The 21,987-nt window shown below is 34.6% G+C and overlaps 1 protein-coding gene across 5 annotated transcripts in view; it reads right to left on the bottom strand.

Moving 5' to 3' along the window:
* Positions 1-1,072: 1,072 nt before the first annotated feature.
* The window catches only part of RAB28 (RAB28, member RAS oncogene family), a 66,745-nt gene continuing 45,830 nt past the window's right edge, over positions 1,073-21,987 (bottom strand). For 2 of the 5 annotated variants that reach the window (XM_074865786.1, XM_074865784.1), the window contains 4 exons: positions 12,103-12,206; positions 9,170-9,247; positions 2,970-3,070; positions 1,073-2,078 (listed from right to left, as the gene is read on the bottom strand). In XM_074865786.1, coding sequence (XP_074721887.1) covers positions 2,975-3,070; positions 9,170-9,247; positions 12,103-12,206 — 278 coding nt within the window. In that variant the 3' untranslated portion in view covers positions 1,073-2,078; positions 2,970-2,974. Of the gene's footprint in view, positions 2,079-2,969; positions 3,071-5,064; positions 5,277-9,169; positions 9,248-12,102; positions 12,207-21,987 lie in introns of all 5 variants that reach the window. The other 3 variants (XM_074865787.1, XM_074865785.1, XR_012628636.1) reach the window with 2 other exon arrangements.

The raw sequence follows: 21,987 nt of genomic DNA on the forward strand, positions 1-21,987 counted from the left end.
GCATATCAAGTTATGAAAAAGCATTTTCTTCTGAAAAGGAAGATTACAGAAATTTTTAAGTGAAAAGCACTGTTTGGTTTTTAAGATCATGTTACATATTATTTGGGAAGCAGGACTATGAAGTTGACTCGCATGCACTAGAGAAAGATGGGTCTAGTCATCTAGCTGAGCCAGGTTGTGCTCAGCTCCTCAGAGGGGGCAGTTCTCATGAATATTTCAATGTATGGGCAGAGTTCAGGACACAAACACACCAAGAAATCTGAGGATTCAGAAAAATACACATGCTTTGGAGGGCAGAAACTTGTAAACTTATTGGCTACTTCGGAAAAACTTTGAACAGAAGTTCCCATCTGGTGGAAGACAGTTCACCTTTCAGTTGCATTTAACTATAAGGTAAAGCTACGCAATGGGGCACAAACTCCATGGGACAGGAGCAAGAACACAGACTGTAATCTTACAATAAATAATTTACTGCAAATTAACAACACCTACCTTAGTGTAGAATAATTTCTCAATATCTCAGCTTGTTTCTTAGAATTTCCCACATTTGAATAATAAAATACTACAACACTAAGTCATTATCATGTAATTATAAAACTATGTGCTTCAACATTCAAGCTGCATGTTGAATGGTTTAAAAATTAACTTAGTTTTTCAATGAACTTGGAATATACCAAAATAATAACAAATAGCATATTTTTGCCATCTGCAATCTTTTTCTTTAAACATGATTAAAATAGTTAACTATTTTATTAAATTACTAATAGTTTAATAGCCCCAACTATTAAGGACTTGCTTGAACAGCTTAATAGGAACTCTCACTTGAAGGACCTTGTCATTTTCACTTGTGATATACAAGCTTCCTTCACTCAGCCTCACTAATTTTCTAAATCTCCAAATGTTTTGTTGTACTTTATAAGAAAACACGTTCTAGAGTTAAAACAGGTAAATATTTCTCGTTTGGAAGTAAGTTGGCTTAATTTTTTTTCTCTCCTTAGCTTTCTGTTCAGATGTGCCAGCAGAGAACTGCATGTCTAAAGGAGACTGCTAGAAAAAGAGCAGAGGAGAAATGTGATGATCAGAAAGCAGACAGTTTTTTATTTGTCGTTTACTCTGAACTAAAAAGAAAAGAGTACCAGGCCAAAAGTCATTCAGTTAGTTATTAAAAGACTGATCCTAATTGATCTATCAACAGTTTCTAATGCATGCTGAATATATCACTCAACATTTACAGCCCAAACTGTTGAATGAGGTTCATCCATATTCATGAAGACATACGAGCGTATCTACTACTGCAAGAAGTAATGCTGATGAGGTAATAAAAATACACAAGAACACTAGTATTTTTCAAAGCATCCATGGAGACAACTTGAAACTTCAGAAAAGTAACTATTTTTATATTACAGCTTTATTTCAAGCACTGTTTCTTACTGGATACAATTTGGACATTTTGTACTGCATATATATATATTAATGGAATATTTTCCAAATTATCCCTAGATAAAATATATTATGTGCTTAAAATTATTCCAGCAATAGCTTTTCCAAGTTACATTTTGCTGAGTGTTAGTTCAGATCACAGGAGAAAAAAAGAAAAAAAAAATTTAAAAATGCTTTGGCAAAATACTATTCCACGGTGATGTCTTTAAAAGTATTCTGAATGCAGGACTTCTTCATCCATTTTTATTCCAGTATCAGTCAAACAGATAGGAGGAAACATATAAACACAGTTATACTGCTTTATTTAAATATAATTTAAAAGAATATAGATCTTAATTTTTCAAAATGTGTGTTTTCCTGTTTGAATTTTGGTCAGTCAGAAAACTGCCTGCTGCTTCTCAACGTACAGTGGTGCAACACATTTTTGAAACCTCTAATTGCATTGTTGTGATGGTCACTATTAAAACCAAGTTCCTGGTAATCCCAAAGCCTGTGTCAAGGTAGGAGGACTGCCAAAGGTATCAAAACATAGGAGAATAGCATGGTCATTGAACGGCACACATGGAGCTTCTAGGAGGATTAACGGTTCTTGTCACAGGCTCCTGACTGTAGTTGACAATATCTGCCTTCACCACCCTCTGTCATAAAAGAAAACACAGCAACGATCAGAAAATATAATCTTCACGCTGGCAAAGCATTCAACAGATATTTTACTATTAAATATGAAGGTAAAAAAATTAGGCAAAATTTTTTCATTACCTTACAGAAAGTCTTATCAGGTGCTAATTCTCATTCTAAAATACTAAGAAGGAGGAAGTGCTTGGTAGGTTTTCACAACACTACAAATGGAATACGACTTTTTTGCAAAAGTAATGAATACAGCTTTACTTCCATGAAAAGTGTTTTGCATGGAAAAAATAAAACAGTATTTGTTTACAAAGACTATGGTATGCATTCTTTAAGAATAACTGCCTAAATTGTAACTGGAAGTTGTATGTAAGTTTTTCTGTCTTTACTCCAAGCACTTCACAGGAAAATATAGACAGAATTCAAAGCAAATTTCAAATACAACCATATTTCAAAGAAGCTTTGATAGACAGACAAAGACTAAATTAACATAAAAAGAACCTCTGCATACCATGAATATTTATTTTCTAATACAGATCCAGCAGATATTACCCATTCTATTTACAAACCATTCGATAAGGCTCTTGGTCTCTCCTATATATGAGGAGAAGAAAATGAGAGTCTAATGTTGTGTCCATTTCAATCTGAGGCAGCTATGTAACGTTTTGAATATACAGCACTGAAGGACCTTCACAGTAACATGCATTATTTCAAAGTTTCTATGAACTATCTGGTTATCAGAAACATTATGTAATTGTACACAGAGTTCCAAATTATTATCTTAAGTATTACAAGTGCTTATAGATATAAAATATGTTTTTCCAATAGAACTTACTGTAACAGTTGTTAATTCACATAAAAACAATGCAACTTGAAAAAAAACCCAAGTTTTCCATCAATACCTGAACTACTGCATTGAGCAGACTTTGCTCTGGCAGTTGGAAATGCCGTGACGTTGGTTATCTTCTTCAGGATATTTCACTAGTTCTGCCCTGACAACATGCTGTTAATCATGTATCAACATAATGGATAGAAGGCAAGGAGAAGAATGTAAAAAGAGAAGGAAAAAAATAATTGAGAGATTGATCAGTAGTTGAAAAGAATGAATGAATGACATTAAAGGACTATGCAGAAGCAAAAGCAAAGTGCATTTCTTTTCAGGTCTTATGCTCATACAAGAGCAACATGTCTAGCTGAAAGCATCACTATCAGCATCAGGGCTGCTTCCCAAGCTTCTTCAAGGACATGCCCTTTCAAAGCACCAAAGTGAAATATTCATGCGTGCAATTAACAAAAGTGTATTAAAGCAAGAGAAGGGACAGAACAAAAAGGAAGGCAATTCAGTGGAAGAAAAGATGACAATGGCCTATTTCTTTAAGTCTAAGGTACTTAAATATTACATTAGCCAGCTTCCTACCAACAATTGTAACAAGAGTATTAGATGTACACATGCATCTCTTCCACTACATAACTATTGCATTATAACTAAATATATAATCAGAAACAGTGACATAAATTAACAACCTCACATCCAAGTGCTGCAAGGTTTGATTTTTCTTTACTTCATATAAAAAGGCTCTCGTTTTTCCCCTTAAAGATAAACAAAACTGTTGAAAGTTCTCTCAGTATTAATACAGTGTTCATGCAAAGGGGATAAAAATTCATAGAACAGTATCAGCAAAGATGTAACAGAGGAGGTAGGTCTGCTATGAAAGATACCCTAAACCAAATTAATAATTTTTTATTAAAATTTCAATTTTTACACAACATATTTTCAAGGTTAAAATGAATAGATAAATGAGTAAATGCTATTATTTTAAAGGAAACAATATATAAACTGCATTATATGAATATATAATCAGTATATGTTAAAGATTACCTCTGTAAATAAAACCTATATGTCAAACAAGCAATAATAATTGCATTGGCTGGTAAGGGATCTGGATTTATTAGCTGCTGATGTACTCTTCTTGAGTTTAATTGATCACATTCATATTATCTTATCTAGTGGACAACACTCATGATTTACTGGACTCCTGGCCTGATGTTATCAAGGCAAAGGTTGCCAAATCCCATGTAAAGCAGTAGTAGGAGCTTTAGCATTAAACAGTGTTATCTGACCTCACAGGACCTAGTTTCTTCATACCAATCTTTTGACTACAGCTGGGGGGGGGGGGGGGGGGGGGGGGGGGGAAAAGAGTCTTGCAATCAGTAGGCAATTAATTGTTCCTCAAAACACTGGTCTAAATCCCATCCATAAACACAGGCAGGTTAGTGACCCATGCTTAGCCACGTTGTAGCAAGAAACTGACTATCATAAATGACTTGGATTTTCTAAAGGAATTTCACCTAAATAAGAGTAAAAAAATACCACTGCAACATCTCTTTTATTAACTTCATGGTTAATTAAAAACTGGGGTTTCTTTGTATCAGTTTCTACATCAGGCATATCATTGCCACGGTTCAAACCACTGTCAATAATGAGAAATAACCTTTCTTGGTGCAGGTGCTCTGAATTCCAGATTTGACTTCTCTGCCAAACATTTTACTGTGCAAAGCTGGCACACACACCCTGGTTTGCTGAACTGGCATTCAAATAAAGAGAAAACTACACATCACTTACAAAAATGCTAGCTCTTGCCAATGCCAAGGAACAAAGCTGTACCCCATGCAGTTTTTACACTACGATTGAAAGTAAAAAATATAGAAAGAAAAACATTTGATTAGTAAAGGAGTTATTTCCTCAAATTTCATCAGACCCTCGTAATTTAAAAGGGAGAGTATTTTGAGGACTGAATATAAGTCAGAATCTGCAATTTTCTTACTTTGGAACTGTTCCACTTTAAAAATATGTTCTACTTTCCAGTCACGCATAAAGAGTAATCTAGTTCTTTGTTTCACCACAGTTTTGTTCAAATAAAGGTTTGATTAACAGTCATCTCAGCATGTTAACAGACAAGGTTTAGTAGCTCTAGCTGAGATAATTTAAAAACTTACCACCCCCAAATGTCTGTCCTATTCCTCTGCTGGAGTTCACTGCTGACAAAGGAGAGCTGGTGGAATGTAACGTGTACTTGCACCTCATCCGCTTCAGCACAAAGTCTGGCAGCTTCACTTAAAAACAACTTTCAGCAGCAGTTTAAGCTAAGCTGCTCAACTTCACCCTGATGTGGCCAAGGCACATGATCACCTTCCATTTTCTGATTCTGCTGTGGGAGTGATAAATTCCAGCAAAAGGGCAGTAACAAATAGCTTGGGTTGCGTTAATATCTTAAACTGCTGCAGCTGTTTTCTAAAACAACGCATGCTAAATAATTCAATTTCTAAGGCTTGTTCTTGCAATTAATTAAAAGAAGTTATGTTATTAATTTGAAAGGGACCAAGAACCCCATCCACTTTTCACAAGACCTTTTGCAGTTCTGCCAGTCATCAAAGCTCAGGAGTCAAGCCCCACAAATTCATACAAGTTAAAATAATGTGTTTGGGATAGCTGTAACTTATCTCTAACTACCTGCGAGTCACTTCTAAGATCTTCATAGTGACTGTGACAATTATAACTGATTTTAAACACAAGAAATATGATCTTCAGGCATAAAATCAGAAGTGTTAGAAATATTTTTTTAAAGAGTATTCTCAATATCAGACAATGAGGAATAATGAAGAAATACGTAACAAAACATAATTCACATATAGCATTTCACTGTTGGCATTTCACACAAACTCAGTATTTCATCTCATACTTTGTTACCACCTAGACTGAATGAAGACATCTGATATTCTCTGATATTAACGCAGCAACCTTCTAATTTTTCAAAACAAGGATATCTCACATTACACAAAGTATGGGAAATTCAAAGATATAATCCAGCATGTAAACAGTGAACATTTGTAAAAACTAAAATGTATTTTACTCTTTGTTTAAGGATTAAATCTTTGTCAAAGATTACATCTAAGTCAATATTTCCATACCTACCGATTTAATGATGTCACACTCATCCTGTGTTGTTTTTATTTCTTTATAGATTTTATCTAGCATCCATCTATCTATCTACTTTTATAGTCCAATAGCTAGAGCATTAAATGCCTAAAAATTTTAAGGAACACATTCACATAACTGTTGCACAATTTAAGGAAGCCCTGCGCCCATTTTACAGATGGAAGGAAATGAAAGGAAATGGAAAAAAAACCCCAAACAAACCACCACCACACTAAGGGACCTGTACCTGTCATAAAAAAAAGTCTGTGGCAAACCAGAAACCTACTAATAACAACATCATCTAACACCACCTCCTTCCAGCCAAGAGACCAGCTCCATGCTTTTGGGAAACAGCATCTACACATTACTTCAATTAGGCTTTTCCACTGCAGACTAATAAATTTCTCTCAAGAAATGTCCTTCTATTAATCTCCCTGAGGATATGAAGGTTAAAGTTTTCCTTCTCCAGTTTTGTGTAGAGACTTTCCCTTTTCTGTCTTAAGAAGTGACCAGGGTATTTGGTTCCATACGACAATGAACCTTAAGATACAGCTAACAGACAGACACTCCAATACAATTCCCATTGGTTTCTCACTGACTGAAATTGGGGCAATTCCTACAGCCCATTCAAAATAGCACTCTCAAAGGAAGCAAACATTTTACTGGTAACAAAGAGCTATTGCTTGTTCAGAGTAGATTGAAACTATGCTTGATTAGCAGAACTTTGCAAAGTCAGGCAGTTGCTTTCCAGCTCTCACTCTTCAGTTACATGCACAGCGTAGCACCACTTAGTGACTTCTATTGTACCTGAATGGCAACAATGAAGTTTCTTTCGTGTCCAACTCCATTTACTGGCTTTGTTTCTTTGTTTCTTCTTTTGTTGTTGTTCTTCATTTTTCAGGGGTTTTTTTACCTTTTTTTATCACTATAGCTTGGATTCACATTAACAGTAACGTATGGGCCACAGTGAGTATTTAATTTATGCATATTAACTATTTATAGACTATTGCTACTGCAATTTATGTAATAGTGACTTTGTCTGATCCACACATTGCATATACCATTGATCTGCTCAACAAAATTGAAAACGAATTACAATACTAAGGTAGGAGGAAGCCTACTTAAAGCTGATACCAATTTGACGTGGAAAGTTATGTACTCTTGAGTCAGGACTATATAGAGGTTCTTACTTTAAAAACAAGCTAAAAATAGACACTTTCTTTACAAAGCTACAATTTTGCGTATAGCTCCACTTATCATATTCTCTTTTTAATTTAAGGTACTTCCATACCTATCTACAAGCTTACACCTGAGTTACCAGGACACAACACCACACAGCACAGAGAGGTCTAAGACTGATGTTCCAGTGCTAGCTAAACAAGCAAAGAAAAATTAAAGAATTCTTTATGTGCTGAATTATTTATATGCAAATAATCATATAGCTCAGAACAATAAATGGATGGTACCTTAGTAGTAAAAGATCATTGAAAAGGCACACTCAATATTTATCTATAAATTACAGCTTTTCGAAGCTACTTAGCTTTGCTTGTTAGGTATATACTATAAGTGTATTTTACCATTTTACTGTTTGCAATACAGTTTTCTAGTTAACCACTTCAACACAGTCTGTAAACACTGCTGTGGCAAACACTTTCAGAAATTACATATTTATTGTATATTTCAAAAAGCTGGAGACCAAGCTGTACATAAGAAAAGTTTTGCCTTTTTTTTTTTTTTTTAATAAACTTGTTGACTGATTTTGCGGTACTTGTTTAATATTAGTATTAACTAGCAGTTCCAGGATATCACACCACTAGAATGGCTACCTTTTGGTTCAATAAGTAAATTTAAAGTAAGTGTAGTTATTCAAAATGTCATTATACAGTAAGGGTTACCTCAGCAGTATAATCTTTGTTTTTGAGGTTTCTGAAACTGGGTTTGTATAAAACTTTTTGGTTTAAACCTATGCACACAGTCTTACTGGCAGGAAAATTATTTTTAGAAGCAGGAACTAGGAAGAAGGAGGTGGTAAGGGAAAAGGCGTTATAGTAGGAAACCTCTTGCTGCTTGCTTATTTGACCAATTAACATATTTCTGATCTCATAACTTTCACTGATTAAAACTAAGTGACTTCCAACTCTGGTAGATACAGTTAAGCAAGTACTCGCATTTCACTTATTATAGTTACAGTTCAAATTTTTAAAAATAGCGAAAACATCTTTTTCCAATTAATTCGTAAGGTCCTAAAACAATGCTCTCATTAGAGACATTTTGCATACAGCAATTACTGAACAGCATGAACTGAGAAAGCTCTGCTACAGTTCAGAGCAGGACATGCAGCAGGGTTTTGCCATGTGTTCACAGTGATATCGCTATATTCACATCCCTAACTCACTGCTAACCAATGTAAAAGAATGGGGGACAACCTTCTTGATGACCTTCCCACCTACTGCCGGGAAACATTCTCCCCTCTCTCAGCCCTTTCTTACTGCAGAGGAAATGGCAGAAATTCCTCAAGCTAACACTCATAACACAAAGAACAAAACAGAAAATGCAAGGGCAGAAACTATGCACCTCCTTTAGGGGGAGATTATTTGGGACTGGTACAGTGAGAAAAATAATTGCAGATGCCAGGGAGCTGTAACAGCTACCCAAACACACGATTCCACAGGTCTGCCTGTTGTTGAGACTGGGTATACTGAACCAGAATAGGATTCATTTCTCATTTGCGCGTCCGAATAAAATGGGAAATAGTGACATTACAAAGTCAATATTCCTTCCCCAAGGCAGACAGTCATTACAGTGACTACTGAGGTCCTGTATTATACAGGCACACAATGAAGACTGAAATCTGAGATTAACCAAACACAGGACTTTACATAGTTAATTCCTGACTCTCTGATTGGCAAATAATATTTTTTCCCTATTTTTTCTTGTTTCAGCAAGTTTATCATGATGGATAAATAATTATTATATTTTAAAAATAGCTGTTGTGAAAGTAAATAATTGTCTTCAGAACAACAGATGCAGCTTGATTTAAAGGACAGTTATTAATTTGCAATGAGATTACTTTTTTAATAATAAATAAAAAAAACTAAGAAAAAGCATGTATTTGTGGAAAGTCACCTGTGATTGTTCCAATTCTGCTTTGTTTAATTTGATGCCAAGTATGTCAGCAGCAATTCTCTGAAAACACAGGAAGACCTATGGAAAAAAAACTTAAATTGCATTTAAATGATTAAAAACAGACATCCTTGAGGTTCTTTCAAATATATCAAACCATTCTTGAACTGTAAACAATGAGATATACAAAATTATGACCTGTGCAAAACAGATCTGAAAATAACCTCATCTGGTACATTCAATTTTGTTTAAAAATTGGAGAAAACAATTCAACAATGGTACAAGGAATGAACAGTATGGTGGATTGTTAAGCAGCACTTCTACTCTGTCTCCAGAGACCTAAGTTTAAACAAAGTTTTACACAACCCTCCTCTCAAATACTATTCTCAGTGCTATAAAATATGAATAAGGGTATTCACCAACGTTTAGCACAAAAATACATTACCAGTGTATTGTGCAATAAAGATGTAGGCTTCTGAAATTGAGAACAACAGAACTGTGCATCAACATCATCAAAATCTCTACTGCACACGTTTAAAAATCATTAGCAATATGAAAACCTGGTAATGATACATTTGTTCTGTAGAGTCTTACAAAACATCATGGGTGTTCTACTGAACTGAAGTATCTAATAAACAATCAATAAGTTGTATGGCGTGCAGCAGCCTGGCAGCATTAGACTTTGGACATGGTTTGACAGATAACATTGGGTGGCGATGCTATCTTAAATAACTCCTTTACTTCACCTCAATCCAGCCCAGCAATCTTACTGTTTAGGCAGCTGCATTTGAAATGAGATTAAAGAACACAACAGATGTTAAAGAGAAGCAGCTTAAGCTTGCACTGCTGCTGAACACTGTATTGTCAAGCTACACATTATATTTTATCTATACAGTTATTCGGCTGAGCTCACAGTCTAAACTACTAACAAACATTGCTTCACATTGTACAGCTGCCACCCCCAAAAAGTAAGGCCTGTGTAAGTGCTTTTAGTAATTTTCAACAAAAATTTTAAAAAATACCATTTACACAATCTCTTCTTCCACCTGAGATGGAAACCAGTAACAAGTTAGTGGCACAACCAACAAACCACAATAGCTTCCAAAATAATTTCTCTCTCTGAACTACTTGGTCTACTACTGGTCTATTCTACTAGCATTCACACAGCAAGAACAGAAATCCTGAACAGGCTTACCTTTTCCAGAGACCTACTTTAATCCACCAGGCTCTCACGTGTACTGAGCTAGATCACCTACCATGAGGCTGCTTTGTGCACAAAACATCAGGCACGAGTTCACTGCTTTAGTTATGCAATTTGATGCACAGTAAGACAGTTAGCTATACTAAGTCTTTCATAAATTTTTTTCTCCCCTGAGGAGACTTTTGGGATTTTCTATGTAAATAAAATTATCTTTTGCAAATAAGTCTGTTGGAAAGATCTGAGGTAAACAAAACAGATCACTTCTTTTATCTTAACTGAGTATTTAAGACTCCTCTAGCCTATATCCACAGTAGCAATGGATGGCCTCTTCTTAAATCACTGTCTAGGGTATACACTCTGTCTTTCCTGTACAACTACCCAAATATAGGAAGATTTTGAAAGGCCAGTGTGCAGAAACAGTGAAAGGGTTAATTCAAATCTATATTGAAACTAAAAATGAACTACTGTAAACTATGGCTCATACCTTCCTTTGTTAGTAGATATTTAAACAGAAATTTCTGGTTAATGCTTTCCAGGTATATTGAGATTTACCTTTTGTTTTAAACAGTAAGTTTAAAAAAAGTACAATCAGTATATATAGTGGAATGCTGCTGTAATTCATTAATCAATTAAAAAGACGTAATGAAGATTCCTTCATAATTTGTAATGTTAAATATATCAACCTTATAAAAAGAACTGCTTCTTCTTCTCTATTAACAAATCCCACAAAAAAGTTGTCTCCTTGAGAAAGGAATACATTTTATCAGATGCACACTTCACTGAGTGAAGTACTAGAAAATTTTTCTTGTTTCTAGCATAAAAAGCGTGAATTTTCACTCTTTAAACAAAAAACTATGCCAAAGATTTAACACAAACTATAAGGAGAATCAGGACTCACTGCATCTGTAACAACAATATTGTTAGACTTTACAAAAAAAGTATCATCTTATAAAATTAGGCAGTCCACTGCAGAAGTTTCATTGAAGGTCTTAAAACAAGTGATTCCATTTGTGTTACAGAATTATACTTCCATATAATCAAATGTGGTCTTACCATTCAATAACATAAAGCAAGTAACATTAAGGAGACAGATACAGGACTGTTTTATGGGAATGACAAAGTCATTAGGCATGTGACAGAAATCAATCAAAAGAATACAATGGGATTTAATTTGATTGATACAGTCTGAAAAAGAACCTTTTCTTCCAACTAAAACAAATAACCCGGTTAGCTCAGAGTCAAAAGATTGTTCAAAAATGTGCTCTGCAAAGCATTACAAATACCAGAACCAAATTTCAATGGATCTGAAGAGGGAGTGTCTCTCATGGCCCAGGACCCCTATTAAAAACTTTGATTGCAACAGGGTCTTGTGACAATATCAGCTGTTGAAAGTTTCTGTACTGATGGCCTATAGATGGGACTCCACCTGGAATGCAGGAATACATTAAGTACAGGCTGACAGCAAACAGAGAACCAGCTGGTCTCAGTTCTCATGCTGATGTATAAGCTAGACCATTTCCATATTCAAATCTATACCTCAAACTGCAAATCAAATGAGAAGCCACTGTAATAAAGAATATATACAATCACACAAATATCTATTTTTCATGCAACTAGGCAGGCAGAAAGGACCTGCAGCAACCAAAGTTCTCAATGGTTTGATATGTGAAGTATAAAAAAAACCTTCTGCATCTTTAAGAAAAAAATCTACAAAGATTTTATTTTTCTTACTTACAGAATCTCCTGTCTTGGCCGACACAAAATGGCTACTGAAATTGTTTTCCTGACAAAATCGCTGATGTTTGTCAACTTTCACTGTGCGCATATGCTCCAAGTCAACTAAAAATAAGTTGAAAGAGGAAAAAATTAATGCAATGGAGCCCATTTAGTTACCTGTCTTAGAAATTATTCATTGGAAACACATTATATGCAATCTTTTCCTTTACAGGTGTACACAAATGCAAGTTTCCTTCTTTTTATAATAATTTGCCAAAATAAAATTAACAAATTACATCAGATTAATTTTATTTGCAAAACTAAAATGCAACCATGATTAAAACCAGTCAAATGCAACAAATTCTTATCTGAAATAACAGACAAATCTGTTTCTGGATACACACAAACAATTTGTAACAACTTTACTGCTAACTACATACAAAAACCTGAGACAGAACTAAATTTTGCACATTCTGTTTGCAAGCATGACACATATTGGAGATCTAAAGACTTTTACAAAATGGAGTTCACCAAGCACATCTAAATCTACATAATTTTTATAAGTAAAAAATGTAAACAAGTTATAAAGCACTTTATTGCAGAACTTGGTAGAGCAAAAACATTCATTATAATAAAAAATTAAGTGAGTAAAACTACTGATGCTTCATTGCTTGTATACAAAGCTTTCAATTCCACAAAGGTATGGTTCAGAAAATTAAAACCAGTAAAAAGCGTATTTCAAGACTCACATACATTTTCATTTTTATCATTTTACAACGACTGGAAGCAGAGCAAAGCTTTCAAATGGTATTTTATGCTGAAAAGCACTGGTTGCTTCCAAAACAACATGGAACTCAAGTCTTGCACAGGTTTTATTGTGTACATTCCAGCTTCTCCAAATCTGATCCTAAGGTAACTGGAAACTATATTGAACAGTTTCTCTTTTTATTGCATTCAAGTTCCTATAAGGGTGTTGACTCAATGCCGTCAAATTATAAGGCAAATATATTCGCAAGGATTTAAGGACAACCAGGCTCTTTGAGTCAATACAGGAAAAAAAAACTTAAACTGATTTCCTGAGGAAGGGACCCAACTGACTTGTAAAAACTTGTAAATTTGCAAATCTAGTAAGCCTGCATAATAGTGTCATTTGATTATCAGCTGAAAAAATGCTCTCCTACTACATAAAAGGCTTTATTTTAAAATGATATTGGAGGTCTTTAATTTGTAGGCTCTGGAGATTTTCTCTTGGAGATTTTTAGTCTAACAGGGGATTCCTACACCCCATTTATACTGCTTACCTTGGTTAATGAGAAGTTTTTGCCACATATTACTGTTACTTGCACATCAGTAAGGCCTTGTTTATAAGAACAGGTCTAAAATCATCCAGTTACAGGCAATAATTTGTGAAGGACTAAAATACTAAGCTATTAACACTAATGTTTGTAATACAGTTTTTCATAATACTAAATGTAGAATATATAGTTTCATAAAAAATAGGAAGAACAAATACATTTACTAAGACAAAACCCAAAGTCGGTAACAATTTTGTTAAAAACTCATGCAGTCTATGTAACAGCTACTTAACTTTTTTCTCTGAAAAATAACTACCAGAGGAGTGCCTCTGTTGAAAAGCCTTTAAGAACAAAATACAGCATACTGCCTAAAACATATCATTATTAACTATTATTTTTACTCTTCACATATTAGCTTTAAGTGCAGCTTGGAAAACACAACGGTAAGATTACTCTTTGGGGAAAAATAAATAATTTCTTTACTTTTATTTGATGAGCTCTTAAAGGAACCCTAACCCCACCTCCAAATTTCACTCACTGTATTTCTTTGACTATACCAGAACTTCAAAAACCTACACACAATTACAATAAAAATAAAATAAATAGATAGACAGCATTTACACTGTGTCTCTCTAAAATACCATAGCATGCTTATGTAAGTTCATAAAGACAAGCTCACAAGTTACAATCTCTCTCAAACTCTCTTTCCAAAAAGGAACGAATAGGGAGTGGAAGAACACAACAGCATGCTAAAAGGTGGATGAATTTTCAGGATGAAAATGCCACTGCCATATTGGAAATTATATTCTCAAATGCTTCCTATTTTCTATTTGAAGAAACATCAAGAATAATATATGGTGAGTGGAGCATATACTTTACCACAGTAGAGAAATTAAAAGTACACAAGATCCTAGAAACTAACACACTGGAAGTGAAAATCAAGATGAAATTATGTTTCTGAATTTCGTGTAATTCTCGGTCCCTTTCTCCACTTACAAGTATTTCACCTTGTGCCTTCTGAATTATGGGCAGTCTGCTGTGAACTGTACTGTTACTGTTACGCTAGATAACTGCCAGGTAACTGTCCGTGTGCACACTCTCAGCCCACAGTAAATGTAAGGCAATTCATGTTACATTAGCTCTCAATGAAAGAGGGCACAGTTTTAGTACAAGAAAAGGGTTTCAAGCGTTAATAAATATTTAACTATACAAAGTTGCAGTTTGCAGTCAATGAAAGACGACTATGCTAACTCAAATTACTTTGCATTGCTACAGGCTAAAGGCACAATCACAGATGGTTACTGAATATCAGCTAAAATACAGTGAATAGTTACCCTCTGGTCCTTTTTTTGAACATCTGATGTTGGTCAGCTCAACAGGCAGAATTCTTAGCACACCAGGAGATAAGTCTTCTCCAGCTTTTACTTAGATATCACAGCAAAAAGACTTTAAGAACGGATTTGGAGGAGAAAAATGATTTTCTAAAAGTATGATTATAAGGAATGCAGGGACTTTCTATAAAGAAAACTAACAGCTGGCCAATGTGGGCTCATATGATGAGCCAATTAACAGCAGGAGTAGGTATCTTGGGATGAAGGATGATACTAGAATGCACTTAAGGCATGCAAACTTTAAAGGCAAAGACAAATAACTTTTGGATAGAAAGAAAGAGACTCAGATACATAAATACAGTTTGATTTTACAAACCAGGAAAATGATCTTGCAGAATATTCTAAATGACTAGATAACATTGCATTGGCCAAGAAAAAGGAATTACTGAAATTAAGATGCAAAATAAGAACATTTTAACTGTGGTAATGGTTATGATAGGCAATATCTAACAAAGGTCTCAAAGAAAGAATCTGCAAGATTTGGACACGCATCAAACACAAACATTTAGAGAAAGGCCCAAAGTGAAGTTTACATGCCAGATGGTACAGTCATCCTCCTCGTCTGAAGTGAATGAGAAAGAAGACAACAGCAGGGGAAAATTAATAGCCCCATTTTTACCAAGTAGCATATAAACTGATGGCTAGAAATTCACAATGGGATATCTAAAGGAGACACAAGGATTTTAGTTTGAAAAGTGAAAAGAGATTTAACTATTTGAAAACAGTGAATCTCTAAAGCACACAAATGTTACAAACCAGTACTCTGTGTTAAGTGCTTGGATACAAACTCTGCTATCTACATTAATAAGTTATGTTTTCTGATCATGAAAAGCTAAAGCAACCCCAAGATGTGTACATTTTACAGGATACAGTGAGAGTATTTTTTTTAATTTATCATTCCTAAAACTCTAAAAGGTCTTAAAAATGGGACCAACAGGCAGGAACGGCAGTTAAAGTATAAGTTAGCAAAGCAATAGTTAAAATGGCAAAAGCAGTACATTGCTAATACCTTGACTGTACAGGAACCACTTAGTATATTTGCATTAAATGGAATACTTAAACCACATGAAAATTGAAATCAGGAGAAGCAGAGGGACATCATGAGCAATGGGGGCGGGGGGGAGAGAGAGAGATGTCATAGTAATGTTTCCCTGATTGGCCTGATGAGGACAGAGAAAGGGGTTCATCAGCCCCCAAAGTAATTTTGAAGTCCCTTTCTAAGTAAAGGCATCCACAATATGGGCTGCTGCAGTTTGCTCATTTTTATGCCTGAAATACACACTAAAAACCTCATGTGACAACTACAAAAAAAAAAAAAAAAAAAACAAAAACACCATGATTGCCAGATATTCTCCAAAAATTATCTCCATTGCCTTACTTTTACTCTCTTGAAACTTCTTCTAACTAACAAGAGCCCAACTTTTTGTTTCTCTGGAATAAAACTAAACATTCGCCTTTAAGCTTGTCTAGTGTGAAGAGTCATTTCAATTAAAGCTAGCAAGATAAATTTCTGCTCTATAACTAACAGATCTATATCCATTTGTACATACAGATATCCCATAAAGACACTGGCACAACAAAAATAGTTTAGAAACTTCAGGAATTCAGACATGACTTCCACCAAGCCAAACAGATCCAAGTGAAAACCTCCCCTCGGAAATGAAACCAGCATAGATCAGTGTCTGCTGTAGCAAAAGTAGGTAAAGCTTACTAAAATACTTGCTTCTCATGAACTCTGGAGAGTTCAATTTTGATTTGTAGGTAAGACTAAACAGAGACCTAGTGAGGTGAAAAAAGAAAAAAAAAGAATCTAGGAGAGAAGTATGGAACTCCCACAGAAATCCCAAAGATACTCCCTTTAAGGCATTCCTACAGATGTCAGAAGAAAAACAGGTAAGAAGAACACTGCAGAATTTAGGTAAGGAAAAAAGATGTAAACACCATCATGGTCACCTCTGTGGAGATCAAACGACATTTCAAAGACAAGCACAAAACAGTAATTTTAAGTTAGGACCAGAAAGATTTGGTTAGGTCACATCTTCAGGTGATTTATACAAACAACATTTTCATTATCCTTTGAATTGCTGCTATACATCATTTATTTGCAGTGAAAAGCTGATAGACAGTGCTAACTCAACATGGAAAAGGAAACCATACTTTAAATGACTGCAAGGCTAGATATCAAACAACAGAAAATTTCTAAGCAAACACTTATGACACTATAAACAGTTATTCAAAGTCAAATGCCTATATAACTTCACTTGAGAAAGTCACTGAAATTTTAGTTTATTGGGTAGTAGCAAGGGAATAGAAAAACACTAGAAAGGGCTAGATAAAACACAAATGGGGGCTTTACAATCTACCCACACAGAGCCATTCGACAGCAAGTCAGTCTTGATTGAATAATTCTGCTACTTTTGACTTGAGACTCTGAAACCACCAATGGTAAATAAAATAATGACAAAGTCACTTCTTTTACACATGTTTACATGTTTAGATACATATACCATTCCATAAGATAAAAAAAGGCCTGCCACAAGCCATGTAGCACCACTGTGTAGGGACAAATGATCATTTCTATTCCATTACACCATATATATGTGGAAACCAATAGTCAAGCAGCTTAAATCCTACTTTAGCTCACCTGCTTCACTGAAATGAACTAGAACAAATATAATGAGCTGACCAGCATTTGCTTCAAGGAATAAAGTGTGATATCAAATCCCACAGCTGTATTGTCTTAAAATTAAGGCAATAATAAAACACATGTAATAATTTACCATAATACAACTGGTAGAAACACAAAGCCAGTAATATTTTAAAATATGTATCATCAGTTAGAAGAATGATGAATGTTCTGGTTTTACAATCTTTCAAAAATGCCAAAAATGTAATAACAGTATATTTTAATTTAAATATTGTCACACAAGCAAATAACTGCACATATTCTAAAAAGACAAAAGAACATCATTTATGCAGAATGTAAAAGCTGCTACTCATGCTATTTATGCCCCTTTCCCACAGGGCTGCCAGTCTCTTCTTTCATAACATCACTGGAGAAGAACTCCATGTAAAACTACAGGGTTTTTTTTAAGTCGGAAAACATCCATTTTGCATGAATCTTCCTTTTAGGTAATTCTGGAAGAAACACAAATATATAGCTTGTACAGGTACTTCCAAGCAGCTGAAAAAATATGACAGTACTTGTTCAGAATGGCATAAAGAGCTGAGCAGCATGCATAATGCATGTTAAGCAAGTCTGACTGTTTAATAGTTTGTTGGCACTTCTCCTGGATCGTGAGATTACATTTGCAAACTATAAGGCACTATACAGTCATTTTACATGATTATACCAGTGATAACTAACCTAACCACTTTCTAAACTGTATGTATAAAAAGAAACATGAAAGAGACAGTTTCGAGAATTTCAGTAAAGGGACACCTCTCCACACAAATCTGACAGTCTTTCACTTTTAAAGCTTGCAATTGTAATAACTGCGAGGGACTCTGTAACAAAGGGGCAGTTCTCCTGTTTAAGTTGAACTTTTTCTTTTAATTGATAATTACAGTGTTTCCCATTAAAACTGGTATTACCACATAAATGAATCTACAACTATCTAGTTTTGTAGTTATGCATATTATAACTATTTCATATTTGAATATAATTAAGGGTAGTTTTAAAGTTATGAGTAAACATCTGTATTAATCTATGGTATCACACAAAAATATATTTTTTTATAGTATGCTGTGAAAAATGAAATATAAATCTTTCTGCAAAGTATTTGCAGCTGTTCACACAAGGTATACAATTACATAATGTTTAAATAATGAGCTATCACGATTAGCCCACACAGACATGACAAGTAAAATGCTTTAATAATTTATTAATTTGATTTACATGTGCTTAAAATTATGTACATATTTTCCCTTCTGAAAATACTTCAGGGTCATAAAAAAGGGGGCTGTACATGGCAATCTCTTTTTCATCCTATTTTCTGGTATAATTTCAGACTGATTTCTTAAGAACAAACATAGCTTGAGCACCTGAAAACAACAATACTGTTATACAGTATCATCCTCATGCAGTGCACACTGCTCAACAAGTCCAGTCAGTGTAAGCTCGGAGTGTGAAGTTTCTGCTTCTCCCGTGTATAAGCGAAAGTGCATGAAAAAGGGAATAAAAGAGGGATTTCTCTAAGACATGCCAAATACCCACTTTCTAAAGAATAAAACAGAAATCATGATGAACACTGGGAGCAGCATGCTAGGCAACAGGATTTACTGCTCAGTTTATCAGATCTCTGCCCCACAGCACCTCAGCAGAGCACAACCTCAGCAGGTCCCACCACTCTGGCCAGAAAGAACCCCTCCCAGGCCTCTTCTGCCATTAGCAATATTACCCAATTTTAATTCTAATTCTGCCATCACTCCAAAGAAAATAGAAAAAAAAGCAACAATAAAAACTTCCCCAGCTTTTTATTGCTCAGCTTACCAGTAACCTACTGCTTTCCCACTAAAAGATGGAGCTATTTCATTATGCCTTAGGTTTTAAAGAATATTTTAATGGATTACTTAGAACCTCAAGCAAGTGCACTTTCATTTTCTAAGCAAGCACAAAGGTTCTGTGTAAATAAAAAAAATCATCTAACAAATATCTGATATTATTAATAATAATTATCTGATACAATAATAGTAAACAAAGTTATGCACAAATAATAATAAATTAATTTGACAATAAATTGTACCAAGTCTGCAGTACTATCAGACTTTTTTTATTACCTGGCTTTTTAAAAATCAGTTTCAATTTGGTACTTTTCAATTATTATTACAGATCACACTTCTCAAATATTCAAACCTAAATGTTGGAGTGCAAACTGCAGCTTTTTATAGTTAAATTTTTATTAATACTTTCAATCTTTTTCTCACACTAAAATTGTATAACTGCCAAGAAAAGAAAACTCTTTCATGGAAGTCCTGAAAACTATGCCACTACTCTGATTTAAGGAAGCTCAAAATGAAATATAAATATAGTTCCAGTACAGATTTTCTCAGTAATTTTTTTAGGTTATCAAGAAAACATCTAGAGTGTTGATCTGGTTATACTCATGTCAGACAAACTACGTGTCACATTAACTACCTCCAGGAAGTTATTCCAAACACAAAATAAACTGTTTATGCCCCTTCTCAGATAGATAGCATGACAGATTGTTATTAGTTGAAGACAGATGAAATACATTAATTTGATTGCAAGCATGTGTTTACTTTCTCACTGTCATGTACACTCTACTGCTGATGCTTCCCTATGAGGACATGGTAACAAATCAAACCTTGTATTAGAACACAGAATAATAATAGCTGGTGCTGCACTTTAATACTTAAAAAACTATACTTAACATTTCCAGCTAAAACAGGAAATTACTGGTTTCAGAAAGAAAAAAAATGATAGCTTAAAAACTCTTGTAATTTACACAAAACAGTGTAACACTTCCTCCTCTAAAAAAAAATCAGAATTATCAGCAAATGTGCTTCTCCATTATTAAAGAAAAATATAACTTTCCAAAGGCCAAGTCTATAATCTGAGCTCCTTCTAAACCAAAACACAAATTCCTACAGATACAAGACAAGAAAATGTATGCCTAATATGGGAAAGGAAAGGTGAGCAATTCTTAGGTCTCTGCTTAAAAACAGAAAGGCATCTTGCCCATGAAGTGACGTTTGCCTGGTTTTATGCATAGCTCTCTTGTGGGCCTCCACTTATTTGCACAAAGCCTATGTGGAATTCTCTTTCCTCTCAAAGTATGGCATACAAGACACAAAATCTGAGATGAGCTTCTTAGAATGAGAGTATCTCACACAAAAAATCAGGTTGATGATGCTAATAGTTTGTTCTAACACAGGAAATAATAAGAAAATGTGTTTAGCATGACAAGTTCTCTTTGATTTGTATTTATGGAAGTAGCTGTAGTCTTTATATTAAGTTTTCTACCAAAAAAAAATCCCATATCAAGAGAGACTTTCCAATACTGCTAAACAGTAAATGATTCTTTCTAAAGCTATAAAACATAGAGGTTCTTGTGCATCTTTAGAAGACAAAAGGTTAATGAAGTTAACATTTCCAAGATTTAAAATAGGTTTCAACAAAAAACAAGAAGAGCAGCCAGAAGCAAATGTCTCCATCTCAGCACACCAAGCGCAGCTAACTATAGAAGACACAATGTGACAGGATTCTTGTCTAACAACAAGCATGTATAATGTTTGGTAGATGACAGGTCATTTTTAAGAAGATATGTTAACCTTTGCAAATATGAACAGCAGGCATCTTTTCATACCAGAGTAAGATTTCTCATAAAGAAAAAAAGAATACACCCAAGTTTCTTTTCAAAACTAAGATGACAGATTACTGCCTTATGCAGCTTGAGGAGACAGTTAAAGAGAAAATAAGAATATTTTTTTCTCAGCTAGACATTTCCCATTTTCATTTTTTAATAAATTCTTGGCAGAAATTCTTGCGACCATTTATCATTTGACTGAACAGACTAAGATTACACTGATAGTTAGAATCTGATCCTTTCTGTTAGGTACCTATACTCCTTATCCCTATCCCTAATGCAGACATTTTTGAAAACAAGTATTTGAAAAAGATGGTATTATTAAACAAATACACAACTGAGTCACCTTATAGCATTTCCTTAGGCTTAAAACATAATTGGAGCAACTCTGCCTTTTTTTGCCTCTTTAAAAGGGTATCATAAGGACACAGAAAGCAAGAGAAAGATGAAAGGCATGTGTCGACTGTCATTTCCCCACCCTGCAACTCAAGTGACTAAGTACATTGAAGATATATCTAGATGGCAGACAGTGGAATTGCAAAGAGATGACCAAGTTAGCTTGAAACACATTAATCTGGGCACAAGGACTTCAGATGTGGCAGCACAGACCTCTGTGCAGATGATTTCACCATGTATCTCTGTTTACTGTCTGCAGTGTACAGACCTAAACAAACACTCCCCTAGGGTAAGCTTAACAAATCAAGTGGGCATGTGAACGAAAGAACATGAAATAATTTTGTGCATACTGGTATGGAGAACAAACAGCCCAGCTTCAGCAAATTAATGCCGCTCTCCCTCCAAAGCATCATCTCACAGGACTTTAATGTTCTCTAATTTCACACCTTCGGTTAATTAGTTTTTACTTTCCACAGAGAAAGTGTCCTAAGAT

This window comes from Strix uralensis, chromosome 4 (genome assembly GCF_047716275.1).
Source record: "Strix uralensis isolate ZFMK-TIS-50842 chromosome 4, bStrUra1, whole genome shotgun sequence".
Classification (NCBI taxonomy): Eukaryota; Metazoa; Chordata; class Aves; order Strigiformes; family Strigidae; genus Strix; species Strix uralensis.